At 37.9% G+C, this 24,486-nt stretch overlaps 3 protein-coding genes across 3 annotated transcripts in view; 1 reads left to right on the top strand and 2 right to left on the bottom strand.

Moving 5' to 3' along the window:
• LOC137983941 (omega-amidase NIT2-like) overlaps positions 1-3,839 on the bottom strand; it is a 10,459-nt gene extending 6,620 nt beyond the window's left edge. The window contains exons 1-6 of the mRNA XM_068831096.1: positions 3,779-3,839; positions 3,517-3,635; positions 1,305-1,514; positions 1,107-1,200; positions 920-994; positions 174-252 (exon numbers count right to left, since the gene is read on the bottom strand). Coding sequence (XP_068687197.1) covers positions 174-252; positions 920-994; positions 1,107-1,200; positions 1,305-1,514; positions 3,517-3,635; positions 3,779-3,824 — 623 coding nt within the window. The 5' untranslated portion in view covers positions 3,825-3,839. The remainder of the gene's footprint in view (positions 1-173; positions 253-919; positions 995-1,106; positions 1,201-1,304; positions 1,515-3,516; positions 3,636-3,778) is intronic.
• A 31-nt stretch (positions 3,840-3,870) lies between these two features.
• LOC137983937 (serine/threonine-protein kinase Chk1-like) lies at positions 3,871-14,743 on the top strand. The gene is made up of 15 exons (XM_068831091.1): positions 3,871-4,037; positions 4,125-4,230; positions 4,356-4,479; positions 5,452-5,516; positions 5,936-6,005; positions 6,228-6,337; positions 6,441-6,522; positions 8,260-8,364; positions 9,296-9,377; positions 9,470-9,495; positions 10,189-10,285; positions 10,559-10,736; positions 11,951-12,082; positions 12,466-12,567; positions 13,347-14,743. Exons 1-15 carry the CDS (start codon positions 3,976-3,978, stop codon positions 13,416-13,418), a joined length of 1,413 nt encoding a protein of 470 aa, XP_068687192.1. The 5' UTR covers positions 3,871-3,975; the 3' UTR covers positions 13,419-14,743.
• Positions 14,744-14,758: 15 nt separating this feature from the next.
• On the bottom strand, positions 14,759-24,345 carry LOC137983938 (UDP-N-acetylglucosamine--dolichyl-phosphate N-acetylglucosaminephosphotransferase-like). Its single transcript, XM_068831092.1, has 7 exons — positions 24,117-24,345; positions 21,995-22,115; positions 20,150-20,363; positions 19,161-19,395; positions 17,612-17,800; positions 16,089-16,332; positions 14,759-15,138 (listed from the first exon to the last, which is right to left on the bottom strand). The coding sequence occupies exons 1-7, from the start codon at positions 24,272-24,274 to the stop codon at positions 15,064-15,066; spliced, it is 1,236 nt and encodes a 411-aa protein (XP_068687193.1). The 5' UTR covers positions 24,275-24,345; the 3' UTR covers positions 14,759-15,063.
• Positions 24,346-24,486: the final 141 nt, after the last annotated feature.

Here is a 24,486-nt window from a genome sequence, read left to right as displayed (position 1 = left end):
ACAATGCAACACCCAGTCAGAGCCATGCAATAGCTCCCAGAGTAGTGTGATAATAAAATTCTCACATAACTTTGGGAGATATTGTCAGCCTCCCTGCCGCATTGTCAAGCTGACCAGAGCCAACTGACTATTTTATCTCACACACCTGTCTGGTAGCTGGAATTCTTAATTACCTGGCTCTTATAAGAGATTCCCAGTGAGCTGGTCCTGTTGTCATATTAAATGCTCCAGGGTAAAATAACAGCTTACAGCCTGCAATGTGGAATGTTTAATGTACTCAAGGGTCAAGTAATACACACACAAGACATCCCTGACATCCTGACAAAAATATGTCAAATGAATCTCAGCAGAAAGAGCAGAACATACATGTATATGTATTGAATTTTGGCATATGTGATGCACACATGTACAGTTATGTTGAACTTCGATTTCCTTGTACCTGTATGTTTTGCATGTTGCATTGGGATTTCATTACATCAAGGTTCTCTTCCATTCACTATACAGCAAGTGGATTTGATATTAACGTTTGTGTTAATGAGCATAGAGTATAGAGGTTCGTTACATGTAAAAGTAATTAAGTTTTGATCCAAGTTTTTTTAAAGGTTTCATTGTACTATGCATGTATTAATATAGGAGAGCAGCATTTACCAGGGTCCTGGTGTCATTGGGCCGCCAAAACCCAGTCAACATTTCACGGCAGGTTGTTTGGAGTGCAACAACCCACCAAATAATTGTTAATGTGTAAGAACCTGAAATTTGGGTCTGTGGGGTGTTACGGATGGAAGGGTTTTACTTTTGAACAACTGGGCTGTGAAAGCACCAGTAATTTCAAACCTTTCTCTTCCTTGCAAACAACCAAAATTAATTTTGTATAAAAATAGTTTCTTGAATTGTTTAATTAACCAATAATATGATCTACCTTGCTGAGTGTAAACTTGAGCCATTTCGGGAAACCTCATGTCATAGCAAATTCCAATTCCTATTTTACAAAGAGCTGTCAAAAAATAACAGGAAACAAAAAAATGGGTTCAGGTCAATTCAAATGCATTGAAAACAAGCCAACAAAAATGAAGTGATGATCATGTTAAAATGCGTAAAAGTTTTACCTGTCTCCATCATTGTTAACTGATTTCCAGCAGAAAGAACTTCTGATTCTTGAAAACGGATTTTTCCTGGAACATCTATATCAAAAAGGTGAACCTAAAAAATATAATGTACCTAAATCAAGAAATGTTTATGGAATATTTGCTTGTCTGTACTGCATTTTTGTTGAAGAACAAAAGGTAGCAGATGTTGCAGGTTACCTTCCTGTGTTTAGCAAGCATGGTTCCATCTGGACCAAAGGAAGTTGAAGTATTGTACAGCTTTCCGGAATCTCTTTCAGGAATCGATCCTCCAATGATATAACACTGTGCCTCTTTGGCAACTGATGACAGCAAATTTGTAGATTCTCCAGGGATTTCCTCTGCATAGTCAGCAAAATATTGAGTACCATAAGGTGAATTGAAACACTCCTGTGGAAAGAAGCAAATTCATCAATACTTAACAATTATTACATGTATCTTACAGTATACCCTTCAGTCCAAGGTAAGAGGCAAAATTCACAGACATAGGAGAGTGAGAGAGAGATAAGGATAAGGATCACAATGACTGGGTCTATTATCGTAGCATCAATTGGAATAATAATAATAATAATAATAATAATAATAATAATAATAATAATAATAATAATAATAATAATAATAAAGAGAATGAGATGAGAAATGGGTTAATAATGAGAAATGATAAGAACATCAAACGGAAGGGGTAGTGGAAAATGGAAAATGTACGATCTTGTGGGACATGACCAACCAGTGTGACCATGTTATCCAAGCCAGAAGACCTGACATTGTTGTTGTTGAGAAGGAAAATAACAAGGCAATCATAGTGGATGTAGCTTCACCCTGGGATCACAGAGTGTATGAAAAGGAAGGTGAAAAGATTGAGAAATATCAGGACCTGAAGAGAGAGATTGGAAGACTATGGGGGATTAGGAATCTGGAAGTGGTACCGGTAGTTGTTGGCACACTCGGAGTAGTAAGCAAAAGGTGGATGCATGGCTTGAGAAGCTAGGTGCTACCATCAGAATGGGACTGTTGCAGAAAACAGCCTTCTTAGGCACAGCTACAGTGGATTCTAAGAAAGCTGAAGGAGAAGAAATGACACAAAGGACCTTTGGCCATTGGCTATGGCTCACTCCTTTGGTGTAATGTTGCCATAACATCCGCCAGAGCTAAAGCACTACATTTACATAATAATAATAATAATAATAATAATGATAATGATGATGATGATGGTGATACAAGGCGGTAATAATAGCAAAATGGTCCTTATACAAAATTATAATCAATTATTATAATAATACATATTAAATGTACGAAATAAATTAAATATAAAAATCTAGTTTGAATTTGATTAGTAACCAGTAACAAACGATTTAATAATTAGCTACATGTACGATTAGAGTTTAGTCATTAAAATATGGTCTGATAAGAAATCATGACTGCTTCCTTATGACAGTGTGAAGCACCTTACCGTGGCCACCTAACAAAGTTTTTTTACAAATTGTCGGCCAATCAGGCTGTGTGAATTTGATTGACAGTCACGCCTCCTTGCAAAGTTTGCACAGTTGTAAGTTGAGCACCATTGTATGGGTTGTTGAGTTGACATATTTACACATAATTGTCTAATGTGAAATTTTGTTGGGTGGCCACGGTAAGGTGTGTTGTACTGTAAAAGGGACTGTAGAACTCTTTTAAGTACAAAGTCATAATATTATTAAAGGGGTTGTGGTGCTGTGTATGGGGTGGGGGTGGAACACAGAAATGGGTTTGAAACCATTCATTATTTATGCCAGGGCACGAATGAGGGGAATAAATAATGAATGGTCCCTTAATCAACTGGGTTGGTATGACCACTGTAGAGAAATTTGAAAGCTGACGTTTCGAGGGTTAGCTCCTTAGTCAGATAGGACAGTTCCGAGTTCATGTCTGCTTCCTCTTCAAAGCGAGTCTAAGGGCAAAGTTTTTCTTAAGAAAATTAGTTTTCATTCAAATGTAAAGAAGAATTACCATCACAAAAAGTTCGCACTTAGACTCACTTTGAAGAGGAGGCAGACACGAACTCAGAAATGGCCTATTGATTTAGGGAATTATGGGTACCTAGTGTTTTATAAGAGCTATGCTTTTGGTGGGGATATACATGTAGCAACAATGATTACAAGAATAAATTAGTTAAAAGGAAATTGTTTGTTAATTTGGTGGAAAATGAGGAGGCCGTTATAAAAAAAATGAATCTTTGTTTGGTATTTTATCATAGCTACTCCAAGATGAAGGATAATTTGCAGAAAAACACCTTGCAACTAATTTTTGCGCTTCAAAAGACAAAGGAGCAATTACGCATGTTTTTGTATTTTAAATACCGAATCAATTTACACTGTACCCCAACCTACTCGTCGCTTATCTGTGATATACCAACCGGTAACGCAACAATCTTTGCGCCTTTAGAGACCGCTTCCTTGATTTTCTCCCTGGCCAGCTGCAAGTTCTGAGCTTTGTTGGAAGAAACCGCTAGTTGGATCAGCGCGATACGAAATGCTGTAATACACAAAAAATTGAGTACAAGTTACATTTTCTTGCGCGCGAAAGTGCGATAGTTTTAGTCTTAGAGAAAACTAACGCTTATTGTAGAGGCCTGATTAAAGAGGATTATTATTTCATACGCAATATTTAAAACTCACTGGAGGCTGCCATCTTGAAAACACAGTCGTAGACCGGGACATCCATATTTGGTTATAAGTACCATATATGTACAGAATACACAATGATAATCGAGCGCGCGAAAATTTGTAGTTACCGCAGAAGCATGGCGGACGAAAGGTGACTGATCAGAAGTTCGAATTGTGAAAAGAACCTTTGATTACTGCTTCTAAATAACATGACACCTTTTGTAGAAGGATGGGATTTCGTAGAAACCCTTGGGGAAGGTGCTTATGGCGAGTAAGTAATCTTATAACCGTAAAAAGGCTTGATTTGCTGAACTAGCTGCTGCGGTGCCAATGACTAATTGCTTTGATTGTCCATTAGAGTGAAGCTAGCCGTTAATAGGGAAACCCAAGAGGCGATCGCTGTGAAGATAATTGATTTAGAGAAAGCTACCGAAAAAGACTGCTATGATAATGTGAAAAAGGAGGTTAGTTATAAGCTTATTACTTTGACGCGATTGCTTTTAATCACGTTTTAATTAATATTTGAATGAATGATCCTGAGCCTTTATTATTTAAGCTTATGTTTTCACTCGTTCATTGATGATCGTAGATCTGCGTTCACCGCATGCTTCAAGATGTGCACGTCATTCGATTTTATGGACAGAGAACTGAGGGCAAAAAACAGTACCTATTTCTGGAGTGTGCTAGCGGTGGGGAATTGTTCGACAGAATAGGTAAGCCAAAAATTGGCTGACAAAAGGGGTAGACTTTCATATACCGGACAAAAATGGCGGATGACAAGAGAACCATTGTTAGTCCGATTAGGCCTTGTTAATTAGGTATTGTTATGTTTGCTTTGTTCTTTTGTTTTGTCTTTATTAATTATTTTGGATCCGGTATATGAAAGACCAGCCGACAAAGGAGAGGGGGGAGGGGTGGGAGTAATGCATCAATCAATTCCAGCAGTGCCCAACCCCCCCCCCCCCCCCCATCCCGGGCAACCGTGGAGCATTTGCTCAAGTTGTCTGTCCCAGGGGTGGGGCATTCGCAATTTTATCGTGACCCGGGGGCTGGGCATTAGCCTACCCCGGGGCGACCCCCAGGCATTTGACACACATGTTTTCATATTAAAATGGAAGAGTTTATCGGAAAAGACGAGGCCTTCGTTAAAGACTCGCTTGTCCGTTACGGACTCGAAAAACTTGTGGATGTTATATTCTCTTCCTGTAGGCCAGTGCTCTTACCAGTGTGACATTCCTGCTCTACATTGTAGTGAAATGTGGTTGAGGCAGGGAACACAGTCAAAAACTCCCACTTTTTCATGTTTCTCTAACAGTTTTTGCATTGATTCTCTTCTGCTTCTTGCTCTGTTATGATTCCCTCTTTTTGTCCTTTTTCCTCTTGTCTACCAGTGAGTCTCATCCCCTATATAATAGGCCATTTGCGAGTTGCTGTTTGTCTTGGTTTGAAAGTGAGTCTTGGTGCTTAACTATTGTAAGGGAAATGAGTTTGATTTACATAAAAATACACAACTCATTTCCATTTGAATAGTTGTGCACCAGGACTCGCTTTGAAACTGAGGCATGCAGCAACTCGGAAATGGGCTATTATTCTCCCAGGCTCTTGTCTTATGTCCCCTCCTACCATACTTCAACGTCTCACCTTACACAAAACGCTCACACAAAATTTACGTTGATGTCTTTCAGAACCTGATTGTGGAATGCCATTACAACAGGCTCAGCGATATTTCAGGCAACTCATAGAGGGAGTGGTAAGAGTAACCTGTTGTACCATGAATTGCTTCCCCCCCCCCACCACCCTAGTCCCACCCTAAAGGGAGGTTTTTTTAGAAAATCCTTCTGTGTGACTAGAATTTCTGTGACTAGAATTAATAAAAAACTATTCTATAAATAACACTACATGTAAGAAAATGGATTTAAAAAAGGGGTTTAGTTTCTAAAGATACTGTGGTGCTGCATCGGTGGGTGAGTGAAACAAAGAAATGGGTTTATTAACTGGGGTGGTAATAATAATAATAATAATAATAATAATAATTGTCACCAAGCTTCCTGGAGTACGGAAGTTCCATTGGAAGTCCAATGTGCGAAAACAAGATAATAATAATAATAATAATAATAATATTGTTATTAGCTTCTTCTCTCATTTATTTATTTATTTCTTTTCTAATAGGAGTACTTGCACAAACAGGGTGTCACTCACAGAGACATAAAACCTGAAAACCTTCTTCTTGATTCTGATGGTAACAGTAGTGATAATTCACTTAATTATTTACAGTTTAGGTCAAGTCAGTACTGAAACAACCTCAAAGTCTGAATTACCGATGTTAAATTCAGGCCGAGGTCTACATTGTAAATGTACTGTACTTGCAGTTACAATGGACAAGTTAGGGTTTTCTGCATTTTATGATCACTATTAGTTTGAAATATTTCTTTTGCTGCTCAATGCTGATTCCTATTCTTAGATAATTTGAAAATATCAGATTTTGGCTTTGCAACTGTTTTCCGATACAAAGGCAAGGAACGACCCCTGGGAAGACGATGTTGTGGAACGCCCCCTTATGTTGCACCCGAGGTAGGAATGAATAATTCTTTTTTTTATTCCTTGTAATTTTTGTGGTGAAATTTGCACCTGAGAGCTTTGCCATGATGATAATGATGCATCATTTGCAATGTAGGTTTTGTCTGATTGTGAATACCGAGCTGAGCCTGCAGACATTTGGTCCTGTGGCATTGTCTTAGTTGCCATGTTAGCAGGAGGTAGGTTGACAACTGTTAAACCTGACATCATGTTCTACTAAAAACAGACTTGTACACAATGTTTTTCCCTTTTTTTAAAAAAAGTAATTTCATTGTTCCTTGATATCAACATAATGAACTTTTAAACGCATAAGGGAAGGCACAATAGAACAAGACAACAGATATATTTGCGTTTTTTAAGGGGAACAGTGCCTTGCAGCTGGTTAGCCCATGCAACTTCCTGATTGCATGACATAAAACAACGTCACTTATCTCCCCAGCACTACAAGCTGAGTGGTAAACAGCATGTTCTGGATAGGTCAAGAGTATTGGTTAGCAAGCAATGTACAAAGACAAATGAGCCAACAAGCTTGGAGGAAGTCGCTGCGCAGACTTAACGGCACCACAAAGAAGTGACCCAATTTTAATGATTGCAAAGCAGTACATCCAACCCATCTCCAAAAGGAGGGAGGGAGGGGAAAAACTTTAACAAATTGCAAACAGCTAGGTGCCAAGTGAACCTAGGACGGCAAACTGAGGCTTTTATAGCTAGACTCTGTCTATTAAAGTAGCTAGTGGTACGGGTTCTGCTATGTACATTGTAACAGGTAGGTATTGCATGGCTCTTTAGGCTCTTTAGCAGTAATGAATGAAGCCTTAACAGATTTGGCCAATGCAGATGCATGTTATAATCTGAGATCTACATGTAGGAACAAGGTCTTTACAATGTATAAAAGGTAAAGTCAGCTTACAGGCCTAGTGGCCCATCAGGCTGGCGCTTATCCCCGGTTTCTGTAGCATGAAGCAACTAGGAGTATTTCTACTTCCCCCTGGATGGGATGCTAATCCATCGCAGGGTTACCCCCAGCTTTTCGCTGGTACCCATTTATACACCTGGGTGGAGAGAGGCACAGAGGGAGTTAAGTGTCTTGCCCAAGAACACAACACAATGTCCCCGGCCAGGTCCCGAACCCGGACCATTCGCTCCAAAGTCGAGCACACTAACCATGAGGCCACCGCGCCTCCCTTTACAATGTATGTCCTCGTTTTATTTACAAGAAGACCATTGATTTTATGATCTTGAAGGACCGATTACAAAGAACACAAAGATAATTATTGTGACATGAATAGCCCTTTTAGTATGGTCGTGTTCCATTAACTGTATTTTAGTGATAAGGCAGTAACATCTCAATGAATTAAAGCAGACAGAATCAATTAATGTGGTTTTTGGTGAGAGGAGAAAAGCAAAGCACCCTGAGAATAACTTCGTGGAACTAAACAGAGTAGAGGAGAAACAAAGTCATCCCACAAACTTGTAGTGTGTTAACCATTTGGCTCCCAGGAGTGATAAGCATGTAAATTCTCCTCACAGTTTCATTGAAATGTCAGTCAGACAGGTACTGAGAAAAAAGATAGTTATTATCAGCTTAAGGGATGTGATCTTGATATAACACCAAATTCTCATGATTACCCAACAAAGAAATCTATGGTACTAGTTAGGAGAATGAACGTTTCAATCTTGGGAATTAATGAAAGGGTTAAGTCCAGGATTTAATGCCGGGTCATGATAATAAGTGGAAACTCAATCACTGTTAGAATGAGAATTTGTAATTTTGCATTCTATCAACAAACTCCAGTGTGCTGCTGTTCAATTGTGGCAAAATAAGTTGAAGTTTTAGTCTACAGTTTTTAACTGTAAACCTACCTTATTAAAAATGGACACGAGTCTCTGGCTTAAATCTTGTCATTGGTTTATAGAACTCCCTTGGGATCAGCCAACAAGGCAATACAAAGAGTATGCTGATTGGACTGATGGCCGAACGCACAGAACACCATGGACCAAGATGAGCCTAGAGTCATTAGGTTTAAAAATAGTAACGAGTTTTTGATTTTTTAGTTCTTTGTTGTGAGTTAAGAAGAAGACATTCAATTAAAACTTTGACTCGATACCTCATTAACTTAATTAGGCCCAGTTCAAACGTCGAACTTTTCATGTACTGAACTTAAATCCCTATTTGGTTCGATCCAAATACATGTAGTAAAGTTAACAGGGTTGATTCAGACGTTGAACTTATTTTGTTGAACTTATCACTAATCATGATGTACAATGCCTACCACTCAGCTTCTGTTTAAGAAGAGAATTGTGGGATGCTAAAATAAATTATACAACTTCATGCATTTTATTCGACACATGAGAAGTTTGACATTTGATTCGAAGTCGCTCTTCAGTCAATTTTCCCATGTAGGTCACTCAAACTTAATTCTTGCGTTGACTCTACAGTAAATTAGGTGTGTTGAACATAATTGATTGAAACATTGATCTTTTCATGTACTTTACTGAATGAATTTGGTGGGTTACATTTGAATTCATGTACATGTACATGAAAAGTTCAATGTTTGAAGTGGGCCTTAGTGACTGTAAATTTAGTGTAAAACTTGTTCACATCATTTTAGGATCTTGTGTCTTATAGAGGGCCTCGATCGATGGCAACGGTCAATGTGTCGCGCGATATGACAGCCGACTCACGGTTGATATATCAGTTGACCCTCGGTTGCTACTCGGTCAACACTCAGTCGATAATTGGAGATGACACAAGATCCTTATTTTAATCCATTGACCCCTGGGAATGAGACTGTCTAATGCCAGATGATTTTACTCGTCAACTGGGAGCATCCTAGGGTGTTTGAGGTGTGAATGGATTGATGAAAAAAAAAAAACATGTCCATGTACCATTGGTTTTATAAATAATAAATTATTATCTTTTGTTTGATCACAATTTTTCCACTCTTTCAGAGTTTTTAAAAAAGATTCTGGTGAATAATCCGAAACGGAGACTCACAATACCACTTTTGAAGAAAGAAAAATGGTATAAAAGGTATATGTAAAATAAGATTCCTCTATTATTTTTCCTTACTTTTCTTTCCGTATTTTGCTTTTTGTAAATACTTGATTTCTAATTCTTCTTAGGTCATTGTCAAAGAGCCCAAGAGAGGGTAAGTACTGTACATGGACATATTTAAATTTACTAAAACAACTACTCTGTATTCACCTTAAGGCCGGGGCACACTAGGCGACAAGTCGCAGCGACATGTCTGCAACAAGTTGCTCCATGTGTACCACTTGCAAAACAAGTCGCTGCTACATGACGCCTGTTCAGTGAACAGTGATCTCGTATGAGGGGGGATGTGAACTAGTTTTCGAATACAATATGGCTAACCATATGACGCTCTCTCATTGGTTCATTTATATTTTGTCGCAGCGACTTGTTGCCGAAGTGTACACACGATGCTACAACTCTGCTTTCGCTAATTTTGTCGCTGCGATAAGTCGCACGAATTCAAACTGGTTTGAATTCGTGCGACTGATCGTGGCGACAAAATTCTTCCGCAGCGACAACGATTTTCATGAAATTAACCGTGTCACACAAGGCGAATTGTTGCCTTGACTTGTCCCCGCAACGTGTCGCAGGGACTTATCGCCTAGTGTGTCCCGGCCTTTAGTGTTGGTTACTGCTGGTGGATATTTACCTTAATTGCCTTTTCGTGGTTCGATAAATACATCCACCACTTGCCACCTTTGCTATGGAGAATAATTGTTAATGAATTATTATGATTATTGTAGCTTGGGTTATGTGCAAGGTATAGGTGTTGAGTTTTATTACACAATCGTGCCTGGGTTTTTTTGAGGTTGTTCACCGGGAGATACACCTTCAAGTACTGGACCTTTCAAAAGAAGATGCACTGAGGCTGATGTTATTTCTCCAGTTCATCCAAGAAGAAATCCGTGAGTTATAGTTTCTTGTTTCTTTAGGGCTTATGTTTTAATGAACACTTGGTCATTTGTCTTCTGCAGTTAAAAGGAAAGTGAAGTGTTCCAGAGGTACATGTAGTCTCCTTTGCAATCCTTATTTGGTTGTCACACAATGTGTTGCATGACACCCCAAATAATGGCTGCAAAGAAGACTATTCCGGAAAGGGATGGGGGAATTCTGAACAACGCTAGCTGCACTTAACCTAAGCTTCCTGGATTAAGTTTTTTACCTTCTCATTTGTTTAGAGATCACATTTCTGCATCCCAACCAGAGCCTCGTCGACTAGACAGTGGTATTGGTAGTGGCATTTTGGACAATGTGGATGATGATAGAGGGGTAAATGGGTTGTGTTTTTCACAACCTGTTCATCTTGATCACATGCTGCTCAGTACGCAAATGCAATGCACCCCAGGAGCATCTCAGGTGATGTCAAGAGTTTTGTCTTATTGAACTTGCATTGCCTCTTCATCACTCTTTTTGCACCTAATGGGTCACCATAGCAACAAGAATGCTATCCAACAAAACCTTGTATTTTGTCTTTAAAAGCCTATCTAAAAAAACAACCTCAATGATTACCCTATTAATTGCTGGAAAAGTCATTAGCTGGCTTAGATGAAACTCTCTGCACAGTTAAAAAATTGCCTTGAGTGGATTTAGAGCTACTTAAATTCTCCAGTTGTTAAGCCCTCACGAGGTACTTTACCTCCAGAAGGTAGCTCTGAAATTGCTTCAGAGAATTCTTTCTTCATTGGTTTTTTGCATAGAGTTTTAACTAAACCTGCTAATGACTTTTCAACCATAAGAAGGGAGGGTAGCAAGTTCTTTTTAAGATGCATGTATAAGAATCTAAAAATTAAATGCTTTTGGATGGCTCTCCTGTTGCTGTTGTAGCTTATGTTAGAAATAGAAAATAGAACATTATTAACCCTCAGATTTTTAGAGTAGCTACAATGTACAATCCTGGTCAAAACTGTTGGGACAATTCCTGGTTTCCCCCCACCCCCCCCCCCCCATTACAATTTTTCATGGTCCCCGAAATCAAGATTAGTTCATTGATCGCTCTAATGTTCCAACATTGTCTGGGGGAAAGGGGGGAGGCAAAAAAAGGCAGCAAAAGAAGAACATGCGTTGCTCATACATGAAACGATGGAAGGATGTACAGTTAATTCTCTACTTTTCGGCCAAATTTGACAAGTGTCCTCAAGTCTTGTGACCCGGATTGTAATAGCTAATATCTCCGAGCATTGAACAGAACAACTTTAAGAATCCCAACTGGCCAGAGACAAACCAGTTGGCTATTTACAAGTGCAGCCAGGAAATTGAACCACCGACTACCTGGAACAAATTCAATGAGTGGTCAGAACGTGTCCTAAACCCGGCATCTCTGGATCTCAAGGCATGCGCCCTAACCACTGGGCTGCACTCCTCGTTTACTGTTTGGTGTTTCACTTGTGAGCAGTTTTGGTGATACCATGTTGTAGGGTGAATACTTAGAACTGAAATAATTAAAATGTTACGGTATGTTTCCCTTGACAATTTGGACAATACCAAAGAAAGTAATCTGATTGTTTGGATCTTGAAAGGTGTGACATTCTTGAGAGAAGTAATTTTAAAATAATGGGATTTTTCCCTTTCAGACACCATTTCAGAGACTGGTGAAGAGAATGACACGCTTTCATACAAAGAAGACACCAGAAAAAATGCTTTTTAAATTGAAGGAAGTTCTCGACAACCTCAAATACAACTTCTTAGTCAATTCGCAGCATCAAGTAAGTTGCGGCATGATCTGGTTCAAATCAATAAATTTGGTGAGAGGTGGTTTGGACTATACTTTTCTGATTCTCTATTGGCCAGTGTGACAAATTTGGCATTCAAACTAAAGGGTATCAACATTGAAAACCGAGGGGAGAGGGAGGGAGGGGCATTGCGACTTCTCTGAACTGGAAGAGGGGTTTTTAGGAAGAAGAGGTGAATTTTCGATTCAGTGTCTCAACCTTGTAGTACAATGTACATGTACATAGTTTGAAAATAGATGTTTAAAGAAAAGGAACATGGGAGTTTTATGATAATTGAATGAATCTTTTTACATCACCTAAACACGCAAGACTCTTAAATAAAGTTCATGTCTGTATGTCCTGTTTCATATCCATAGGTTACAATTTTCACCACTGATAAACGACAGAAGAAACTGAGCATCAAGATCAATCTCATTGACATGAATGGTTCTCTCCTAGTTGACTTCAGACTATCAAAGGTAAATAAAACCACAGTTGGAAAGTTGCATTTCATTACAACAATATCAGTAATTAATATTTACCCACCATTAAATTTTCATATTACTATTAGAGCAGTTTTTAAATGACTGTCGAAAGTAATTATGCAATTGCAATTGCTATGCTTGGTGATTGGTTTGAGAATCTCTGGCCAGCTTATCAACCAATGAGAAGGAAAACCAAAACGAATCATGACTTGCATGAGCGATTTTCCCGGGCTTCTTGTAAGTTACATGGAATTGCTACAAATTTGGATTAGTTCATTGTACTGTTTGCACCTGTTGTGTAACATAAAGCAAGATGTGAAAGTTATGAAAAACAAATCATGATAATGTAAAATTTTGCAATAAAAAAGTTCAACTTGTAGTGAAGAATTATATCAAAGCACAAAAAGTATCTTACAATGAAGAGGAAGCTCACATTTTATTGGCTAATTGTGTTGGTTACCATGATGACACCGACATTTGTATATTTTCACATGTGAGAGATAAAAATGATATGTTCACTGTGTGCGGTGAAGATATGTCTTTTTTGTAAAAAAAAAATCCTGGTATTTCATCAGTATCTATAGAGCTTTTGCACGGCAGCCATGATGCATGGCAGGAACAATGGATTATTTTTCCTATGGGAACAAAATAATATTCTTTCCAATGCAAAACATTTTCATTATTCCTGCCATGCAACATGGCTGCCATGCAAAACCTCTATAATTTTATAATAAAATGGGTTAACTTGTGTTTGCTTTCATTTACCTTTTCAGGGTGATGGGCTGGAATTTAAAAGACACTTTCTAAAGATTAAAGCACAACTAAAGGACATCATAGAAAGATAACAATATTCATTTAATTGGCCCAGGTACATGTACCATGACTTGTAGGTTTATCTTACATATTTCGCCAAATTTATTGTAGAAAAAAGTAAAGAAAGGTTAAAAATTAAATTTTGTTACTGTTCCGGATGAGATCAAATCTCATTGTTTTTATTGTAAACAGTTAAGTTCATCTTGTGTTAATAGTTACTGAAAGCATTCAATATTTTATCATAGTCTACAATAATCACGTTGCCACAATGTTGACAAAATGCATTTTATTTTAAGTAAATAAAGTCCAAACATTTTATTAAACATAGCAGTTTTTTTTGTAATTAAAAAAAGCACATTTTTGACTAAAAATTATCATTCTTCACACATTTTCATATGCTGATGCCAGCAAAGCCTTCGAAATGTTGACCATGTTGAATAAAGTTTAAAGTTTGAAGCTTTGGACACTCACAAAAATCATTTTGTTATATGTGATTTTCCTGAGTGTCCAAAGCTTCAAACTTCAAACTTAAATCAACATGGTGAACACATTCCCATAATTTGACAGAAATGCACCTGGCCAAAACCACTATCAATGGTAAAAAAGCTTTTGAGGCTGAAAATAATGTCTTTATACATGTAAGTTTAATTCCAGGCCTAAGTATTAGACAATCCATACTTTTGCATTTCTACCCTTCAAGGATAAAATTGACTACATGTACAGCACTATATGCTGCTCTCTTCATCCATTAAAGTGCCTATCGTCTCAAACTTTTCCACTCAATTTATTCTCTGAAAACGTCCCAAGTAATTATATTGTGTAGTTTTTGGAACCTTTTCATTGAAATTTCACTTTTTATTGGCTTTGAAAGACAGGAAAAATGAACATACTTTGATCAATAGTTGATCAAATTTTTCCACTTCATTTATTCTCCGAAATCGTCCCAAATACATCATGTTGTTTTAAGAAACTTTGGATTGAAATTTCAGTTTTTTATTGGCTTTGAAAGACTGGAAAAGTGGTCAATACATACTTTGATCCATGACCAAGCAATGAAGGGGAGTGGGTTCAATACTGGGTTGAGGTCACAAATTAATTTGCAGCTCTTTTCAAAAACTATACAACCAGGTATCACACCCACTCCCCTTCATTGCTTGTGTAACATTATTATGTCACGCAACCTAATGGATCAAAGTACATGTACAGTGTATGACCACTTTTCCAGTCTTTCAAAGCCAAAGAAAAACTGAAATTTGGAGAATAAATAAAGTGGAAAAAATTGCTAAGGCGATGTGCACTCTTAGCCTAAAAATCCATTTGGCCTCACTTCCCTGGCATCGGTGGGGAAAGAAGACCCTGTTGATGCCTTGACTCTAGTTAGTCCTCTTTGATTCTTTTAAGAAAAAACTTTCTGTGTTCGTTTTGTTTTCTCACAATAATCATTACAGTACATGTACAGTGTAGCTGTACATGCCATTGGTGACCATATTGCCAACTTTTGAAGTACTGATTCCTGTTCTCTCAACACACTGACGATTCAATTACGGTATGAAATGAAACAAATTCAAGAAGGGTGTGGCTGGGTAACGTAAAAAGAGACTGAGTTCTCAAAACGAAGATTCTCCACTTGTCACATCAATTTGAAATGTCAATGCTTGTGAGCATTTGCCATTCAGTCTAATGCTCTTCAACATCATAGAAAAATCTCACAAGATGATAGCGAATGATGAAGGCTATTCCGGTACCACCAACCTGTAAGTAAAATGAAAGCAATGGACTTACTTAGTAATGCTGTCAAAGAAATCATTGGACGTCCGGTTGGCAAACTGCTTGCAAGTGACTAGAAACACACCTAAGCTGCATCTACACCATCACACAGACCTTGGAATGTTACCCTAAGCAAGTTTTTTCAAAATCAGAATTCAAAAACTGGGCTACCACTTTTTGATAGACAAAATAATAATCACTTTTGAAAGATTTGGAAATTTACATGTGATTGCTATGGCTTCCTGACTTAAACAAAAATGAAGAAAAAAAGCACAAGTCTATAGCGCTTCTCCTGCCATCCAATTACATGTAGTTACATGTAAATTGAAGGTGATTGGCAACATTAATTTTATACTGTACTATTCAAGTTCAGGCAGCCAAACAAACTTCCCACAGACTTAATAATTGATTCAGTGTAATAAATAATAATCTAATAATGCTAATAATCATCAGTGTTTAATATGAAAAAAGTGTCAAATAGGCCATGTTGGTTTTCAAATTGTCATGCAAATTAGCCATGTGTTATGCTGGGGGGCAAACATTGGAAAATTGGCTTGTCGAAATATTGAAATAACATACCGGTACCTGTTACCACAATTTTACATCTTTGATTGCCTTTGACATTTCTTCTTTCTACTTCGTTATCTGCTCATTTTTCACTAAACAAACATCGAAGTAACTTGTGTAATCATTCTATTTTACAACTTAGGTGATAAACATTCAATGAACATGAAACAAATCATCTGTGTGGCTAAGATGTTCATTATAACCTCTCGAACTTGTGTTGTTTGCCCCCTCAGAAGTGTGTAGCTAATTTGCATGATAATAGCAAATCCAAAATGGTGGCCATTGTGAATAAGGTCTATTGCCTCTGGTTCAAACTTGGCCTAAGTTCATTTTAGTTTCATGTACATGAAGTGCTTTTTCCAACTAACCTGTATAAGGAGCATTATTGAAGTCAACGTTCTTTCATGTATAGGACCAAGTATTTTGATAACAAAGTTTATAAGTGTGAAGTTATTGACTCTTGCCATCTTCTTATCTTCCCCAACTCCAGTTTCTATTTGAACTAATCTTAGAAAACTGAAGACAGATAAAATTAGTTTTCCCAGCGGATGAAGGTCTGACATCTTGAAAACTGTAGAACTCATTCCTAGCTTGCCAGTTTCTGGATTAAATCTGTTTAAAACAAGGAGAAAAGAATAAGAAAGCATAAAGGAAATAATTGTCGTGGCTAAAAGAGAGGTATCTCCTCTAAAATCTAAAAATACATGTGATAAGGTGGTGGACTCTATGTACAGCGTACATGACGATGTACTCCACTTCAAATGCAAAATGTTCTAATGACCACATAAATTTGTCTCCAATTTTGCTGCACAATGTAATTCAGATGAAAGATTGAAGTGCTCTCGCACGTATCTGGACAATTTAAGCAATCATCTCTTAATAATTATGGACACCTGAAAAATTCAGGCGGCTTCAAACCCACAACCTTTGCAATGCCAGTGCAATTTTCTACCAACTGGGCTACGAATAAAGCCACACAGTTGGGAGCAGGTCAATTTGTTGGGCTCCAGTGTTCCCATGAAAGGAATGATGAATGAAAGAAATGTGTAAACATTTCAAAAACACTTCTTTCATACAAAGGAAAGGAAAGGAACTTCATTTAAGTGTCTAGTTGTTCTAGTGCTGAAGCACTAATTGGGGACACTGTAAATTGAAATTAACAATTAACACAAATCAAGTCAAACGTTGGTTTTTGAGGAGAGGGAAAACCGCAGTACCGGAGAAAACCTCTCGGTGCAGAGTAGAGAACCCACATATGACGCAGAGTCTGGGAATCGAACCCGGGCCACATTGGTGGGAGGCCAGTGCTCTCACCACTGCGCCATCCCTGCACCCCAAAATAATACAATGTAAATTTATAGCCAACTATGTTTACATCAAAGGCTGATGTAGGTTTCTCGCATTTCCTTGCAACTGAATTTATTACCGCTATCATATCATTAATATTAATATCAATATTAATATTAATAATAATATTGTTATTATAATCATCATTTTGTCACAAAGTATGTATTATGTTGGCCATACCAGTACAGTACATATATGTCTCTTTTCTGCTAAGGATCTCAAGCATTCAGAACCTGTCACAATATATGTGCTGAACCTAGTAGTGCTGACTTTTGCACTTCACTTCCAGCTGTCCGAAATATAGCTCTAAAATTTTTTTTACTTGATATCGACCTTAATGCACCTACAGCAATGTTGGTATCACTTCAACACTAATTCTGCCTAGTTTGGGATCTTTTCAATCTCTTTTGGACTACTGTAATGTTATGATCACCTGGTGAAATATTATAAAATGTAATTATTAAAATAATTATCTTTGTCATCATTAGTACTAAACACAAACATGTCATGCAGTAGAGTTTATATTGATGTTGTCTTTACTTACTTGGGCAGTCGATGTCTAGGACAGGGAATGAACCGAAACAGTTGAGGAGTAGAATAGGCAAAGTTGATCACTTGTGGAATAAAGAAGAGTAGCATTGTTTTGCTAAAATGACCTAAGATTCCAACAACTGCAAAGGTCATGCCAGCAAAGTAGCAAAATGTGTCTCCAACAAAGACTTGAGATGGGTACCTGGAATGAATGTACAAACCAACAATCAGTTAGTCCCCTGCGCAGACTTCTTGTGACTTGTCACCTAATCTTTCCTTGAGGAGGAAACATTGCATGATGCGTTACAAGTATGTCTACAAAGGAGGCTAACAATCAGCCACAAAGCCAGGATAATGGGGTCCAGTGGGCAGGGATCTTCAGGCTGCGTTGGTTTGTTTGTGGTTTGTTATTATTTTACCATCTGCCGTTGCCTGACCTGCATCTTCCACCCACCCTTCACGAGTCTTTTCAGTGCAGCTTCATAGTTTTTTTTTAAAAAAATGTTTATCACATTCCATTCAGTGCGTGAATAATGTTCATGATTTTTGCTAAGGTTTGTTATAACATATATGTGCAGCGGTGGATGTACGAACATTTTACGGGGGGTAAATCGAAAGAATCAAAATACTATATACTCTGATAAAAGTCCAGATAGTTCAGGCTGCCATTTTGACTTTAAGTTTTGCATTAATAAAATTTTTTACATTAGGTAAACAGTAATCTGTTCCAAAAAAAAAAGGAGCCAATCTTCATTTTCAAAATGAAAGTGCGGTGATGCTGTGTCTGATGTAGGATTTCCAGCTTGGGGCGGTAATGTGTCCCAGTCAACAATTTGCAGAGGGACATTTCGTCTTTTGGGGGGGGGGGGAGTCAGTATATATATTTTTATTCTACTGTACCCCGTGTTATGTTCAAGAGTGAAGAACATACAGTTGTTAGCTAGAGGAAGAGTAAAATATTAAGTTTATTCATGGGAGAGTAACAAATCTGAACCAAATTTTACTTGCTTCAACACAGTTTTTCAAGAGCTGAGTGGTATGACTCAAAGAGGTACTGATGTTGTCTCTTAAAGAAAGTAGAGGAAGAAAAAGGACAACAGAGAACTGTAAAGAGACAAAGCTACCCTAGCATGTTCTCTGCATGTTACACAATCAGTTTCCATAATTATTAGGTCATACGGTATAATATTATGAGCTGATAACCAAGATTGAGTGAACCAGTCAGAAAACCAGAAATGCAATAACCAAGTTTCATTCCATGGAATTCTTTTCTTTTCACAATAGAGAAGGAATTAATTCCTAGAAATGTGTCAACTCACAAGAGTTGTGTTTTTTATAAGAAGAGCATTGAGGTCATGTCCTTTATTAGCAGGGCATGAGTTGAACTTTTCTCTCCAAAGAGGAGAAAATAATATTAACACCAGCAGTCATGCATAGTACATGTATCATGATCCAATATTATGTTACATGTAGTCCTGGTGTTCAAATTAATCATTACTAAACTAGAATAATTCTTAGACTAAAGGAACCTTTTAAGCAGCATGTACATATTCCTGACTTACCAATTATAATAGAGTAATGCTGAACATGTTGCAATAAAAGGCATCATGAAGTATGCCGAAAATAAGTGAGCTTGCCAACAGCAAGTTCCTTGAAGCTCGATACCATTAAACAGTAAGATGGAGAGAGCAATAATCAGTGACTGCCCTGCCTCAACGCCATTGATACCAGATAAGATGTTGATTGCATTTGTACAGAATACTGCCAGCATCCCCATGTACACATAGTAAAATATTCCTAATGGAAAGAAAGATTAGAATTAACTTTGCAAATTCCTGGCTGTACATTGAAACGAACGACAGGAAGGTGTTAACAAGGCTAGGATCTTGTAATCGATTAGACCTCCCCAAAAACAAGAAGTGTGTATTAATATTATTAACAGTAACTGGTATTACTAATAGATTACTTAAATGCAGCAAGAGAGTTGGAAGAGATTACTTTATTACTTTGCAGATGGGTCAGAAAAAGTGAGAGCATCAAATTAATAACTAATCACAAAATAATAATTACTGGGATGAAATCATACACTCAGGCTGAATACAGCAATTGCCACAATAGCATATTACTTTTACATTTGAGCGAATGTGAGAATGATATATACACATGAGAAATGAGATGCTGACAGAACCCACTGGGAACTCGGAAAAAATCCGAGCCCCAGATGGGATTCGAAACCACGACCCTCTGTGATCTAGTCGGATGCTCTAACCACTAAGCTACTGGAGACTCTATGGCGAGCAAGGGTGAAATGTGGATCTTTGACTCAAGCTGCATCACGCAGCTACAGAGTCAAATGACGACTGACAGCATAGCTCATAATTGCATTGCGCAGTCACATTAAAGCATATCTGAGATGCGGCAAACCAACCACCAAGGTGAGCAAATGTGAGAATGATATATACACATGAGAAATGACATGTTGATAGACCCCACTGGGAACTCGGAAAAAATTCTTCATAGCGTCATGTTTCAAAACAAACGAAAGTCTTACCTAAATCAAGATCAAATCCAAAGATAAACCTCACTGGTTTAGGTACGATTATTGTTGTAACACCAATATTAACATAATAAACCATAAGTAAAGGCAGAGATGCCATCGTTGGAAGCAAAAGCTTATCTCTCCACTTGAGGTTCAGAACATCGTCAGCAAAACCAAGGAAAATCATACAACAGATTGACAGAAGGCCAGCGATAAACATGACAAACTATATGAACAGAAAAAATTATCATGAGCTTCTTTCGACCTGTTTATATCTCTGATATGCAAGACTTACAGTACATGTACGTGTGGTGTGCTTGTGTTGGACATTTCAAACAGAAGAGTGAGAGAGAAATTAGGGAGGAGGTACTTGTGAACCATGGTTACACATGGAGATCAGATGTGGTAAATTCAGGTATTTAGCAACATCTTTTTTTCTTAATGTCATATGCAAATTGACCACTCCTGGTCCCAGTTGTTCGAAGGGTGGATAGCGCTATCCACTGGATAAATCACTATCCACTGGACAACTCAATCGGTTTTGCTAGTGTTTATCTGCTAAATAGTGATTTATCTGGTGGATAGCGCTATCCACCTTTTGAACAACTGAGGCCTCGTAATTTTCTCAGTTTAATGCCATTCTAGAATTTTGGCAAATACTGTACAAGAAATAATAATTATGTTCAAGTAGAACGCATTCTAATTGTGTCATTCCTGTGGGATGTCACTCGGGTGAACCGGTATCAATTGTGATGCCACATGATTTCAGCGTTTGGACACCATCTTGTTCTGGCACAAATAACCTTGATCTCAGGTGTTAGTGTTACAGCTTTCCCAAGGGAAGTCAAGTCTTGTTGGACTGGATTACTACCTGGATAGGTGAACGTCCAGCAATAGGTACCTTAAGCTTTTCTTAAAATATTAATTAACAATTATTTGCCGAAGGCGAAGTGATTATCGGTGAATAATCACCAAGACGAAGTCAAGGTGAATATTCACCGATAATCTTTGAGCCTGAGGCGAATAATTGTTTTAGTATAAATACACAGGTGATTATTTCAAAAAAGAGAAAAATATATATATTTCAACATGAAAATCATCTTCAATTACAGTGGCAAAACGACTGCTGGCAGCCATTTTGTCCGTCAAGGTGATTATCGGCTGATAATCCGAGATAGCAAGCCTATGAGAGCGCGCGATTTTGTATAATCACCTGTGTATTTATACTAATTCCCGTTACTGTAATAATTTTGCGATTACTCCAAGTCGCTCGGCTTGGAAAGTGTGAGTACACATTCTGAGAATAAAATTGGTGAGAATGGTGTGGATATTTAGAGAGAAAATTGAAAATTCAATGTCAGGTGCTCTCATCCTCAAATTTGATCATTTCACGTCATTGTCAAGACGAGAACGGCAAAGAAATGTATCAAAATGTAAAATGCACTTGCAGGCGTGCAGAACTATTGTTTTTGCTAATTAAACGTATTGTTTTGTGTGTTCTCGTAGCCATCGTTGTCGTCGTCCTCGCTTATGGTCCCTAATACCCCGTGCTGTACACACTGTTTGGCTGTTCCCACAAAACTGATATTGCATTATAACACATGAATTCCATAATCATTTCAATACAATTCTTGGCAACAAGATAACATTCAAAACCCTTAAGTGTGATACCTTCATTACTGAACAAAGGCTAGAAAAGGGAACAAAAATCGATTCTCCCCAAAATAAACAACTACCAGTACTGTCAAATGCCTTGTAAATGACAAAACAGGAATTGAAAACACCTCACTAATCCTTGGTTACTGCTAGTAGAAAGTGTTTTAACACATTGTAATACTGATAGCACATCTTACATACCTCATGGTGTGGAAAATCATAATCACCTTTCTCAAACCATATTGTGAGAAAAGGAATTGGGATAAACAGGAACATGGAAACCAGAAAGACTGCACCAGTCACAACTCCAAGACCCTCAGGGCTAAAAGAAGACAAGCTGATTTGTTATTATTGTGCATTTTGTTGGCTGAATGCAAAAATGGCCGCCAATAAATTATTCTTTTGTCTTTGTGTCAGTTAGCCTTAGTATAATGGCCTTGTTAGCATGTGCAAAATTGAAAGACACTTAGCTGTAAAACAAGGCTAGTCAGGCTAATTTGCACAAAGATAAAAGAATAATTGGGTGGCGGCCATTTTTGCATAGGTCTATTCACTTGGGTATACTAAAGTTCTAAAGGCTGGTTTTCACTAGCGACAGTCAGAGTCATAATCAGAAGCACAGAGCGACACGATCTGGTGAAAATCAAACTGTTGAAGTTGGAAGCAGAATACCGATTCCGCTTATGACTCCGTAGCTTACAATCCAGTAAAAACTGCCCTGTCTGATTTAGAAGCAGAAGTGTAAGAATTAACCAATCACAATGCTCGATTCCAAACATTGTGATTGGTTGGTTCTTCTGCTTCAGCATCTGACTCCGACAATCTAGTTTTCACTGGATCATGACCGACAGAGTCTTAAGCGGAGTCGGAAGAAATGGAACCGTTCTGATTTTTCCGACTCCGATTCTGTCAAGCTTATAACTCCGCTTATGACTCCAATCATTGATTTTCATTAGGTCATAAGCGCTCTTATGACTCCGTCGCTAGTGAAAACCAGCCTTAATAGTTCCAATCAATGGTTTGTCTTTCAATGCCATCAATCTGTAATGATACCTTCATTACTGAACAAATGCTAGAAAAGGGAACAAAAATCGATTCTCCCCAAAATGTACAACTACCGGTACTAGTGAAAACCAGTCTTAATAGTTCCAATCAATGGTTTGTTTTTCAATGCCATCAATCTGGAGGAATCAAAGGGGTCACATCCAGCATTGTGATTCAGATATGTCCAGAAATGCCCCAAATTAGATGCATGCAGATTCCAATAAGTGTCCCGTTGCTCTTCTCTCCAACTTCTACACCACTCATGTCTTGGAATACAGGCAATTAATGCCACAAAGTGTTCCTGGAATGCTGCTCTCAAGTAAGGATAGGCAGCTGCACTTACCCCAAGTTAAAAATAATGCTAACCCTTACCCTACAGTGTGGCCCAGTGGTTAGGGCGCTTGCCTCAAGATCTGGAGATCCCGGGTTCAAGACCCACTCTAAAGGAAAGGACATTTCATGTTCGGCAGGTACAAAACGCAGGGCACAGGTCACAGGTCACAGGTCATCATTTAACCTATACAGAAAGTATCCTAAACATTCATAAAAGCTAACCTTAGGCATAAAAACTTTTCTTTAGGCCTAATTAGGCCTAAAGTAAAGTATCCTAAACATTCATAAAAGCTAATTTTAGGCCTAATTAGGCCTAAAGAAAAGTTTTTATGCCTAAGGTTAGCTTTTATGAATGTTTAGGATACTTTCTTTATAAGTAAAACAATGAACTGTGACCTGCGTTTTGTACCTGCTGTTTCACGTTGGATGTCAAAATTGGGATGCATCTAAGTTGGTCCATTTCTCGACATTAGTGTTGTGATTGGCTTATTTTGACCAATATATGGTCTACAAACTGTCACGGCAAAAAGTGATTGGTAGCAGTAAAAAGAAAAAACCCTTGGTTGAAACTTGGACTTCAGAGTCCGTTCATTTACATGTATGAAGGAAATAGTAAACCCAAGAATTAATTTTTAGATCCAATACATTACTCGGCATACAGTACTACACCAACTTTTTTTTCTACCGGCATTACCATGCATATTTTCCTAAAACATTTGCAAGATATGAAATATGCTTAACTTTTGAACGCAGGAATCAAAATCCTCGACGTCACCATGGAATCACAAATGGAGCTTTGACACGCGTGCTGTGCGAGATTCATATTTTGCTGATCTATTTTGCTAACTGTACACGCGCACTTCATCGGAGTTAAGCCCGGAATCACATCTAAGGTTCCTATAACCTAAAAATTCATTCAAATATCTCAAGACAAGAGGAAGCTCACATCAACTCCTTGTTATCCTTCTTGTTGAGATCTTTTCCGCTAAGACCGGCTGCAGTAAACAGTAGTTTCATCCCTGAGATTAGCTTCAAGGTCACGAAAAATGCCGCAAAAGACATTGCGAAATTCAAAATTAGTGGGTATATCATTCTGTAGATCATTTTCGGAGTTTTACAATCAAATCGCTGGACAAAAAAAGTGTCTTTTCCAAGGTAAAAACTACATTTCTGATGAAATTTCAAAGTATATATTTTTGAAGGTAACAGCTGATCAACCAATCGCGGTTACTTAAGTTTGAACCCAGTCTCTCTCCTACCCCCACATTTGGGCTGCTGTCGCCTTCGTCGCGCCTGTGGTCATAAACGTTTCTAAG

The sequence above is a fragment of the Montipora foliosa genome, chromosome 13, assembly GCF_036669935.1.
Source record: "Montipora foliosa isolate CH-2021 chromosome 13, ASM3666993v2, whole genome shotgun sequence".
NCBI classification, from domain to species: Eukaryota; Metazoa; Cnidaria; class Anthozoa; order Scleractinia; family Acroporidae; genus Montipora; species Montipora foliosa.
Note: the sequence above shows the minus strand (reverse complement) of the source record. Positions and strands in the feature narration are given on the sequence as shown.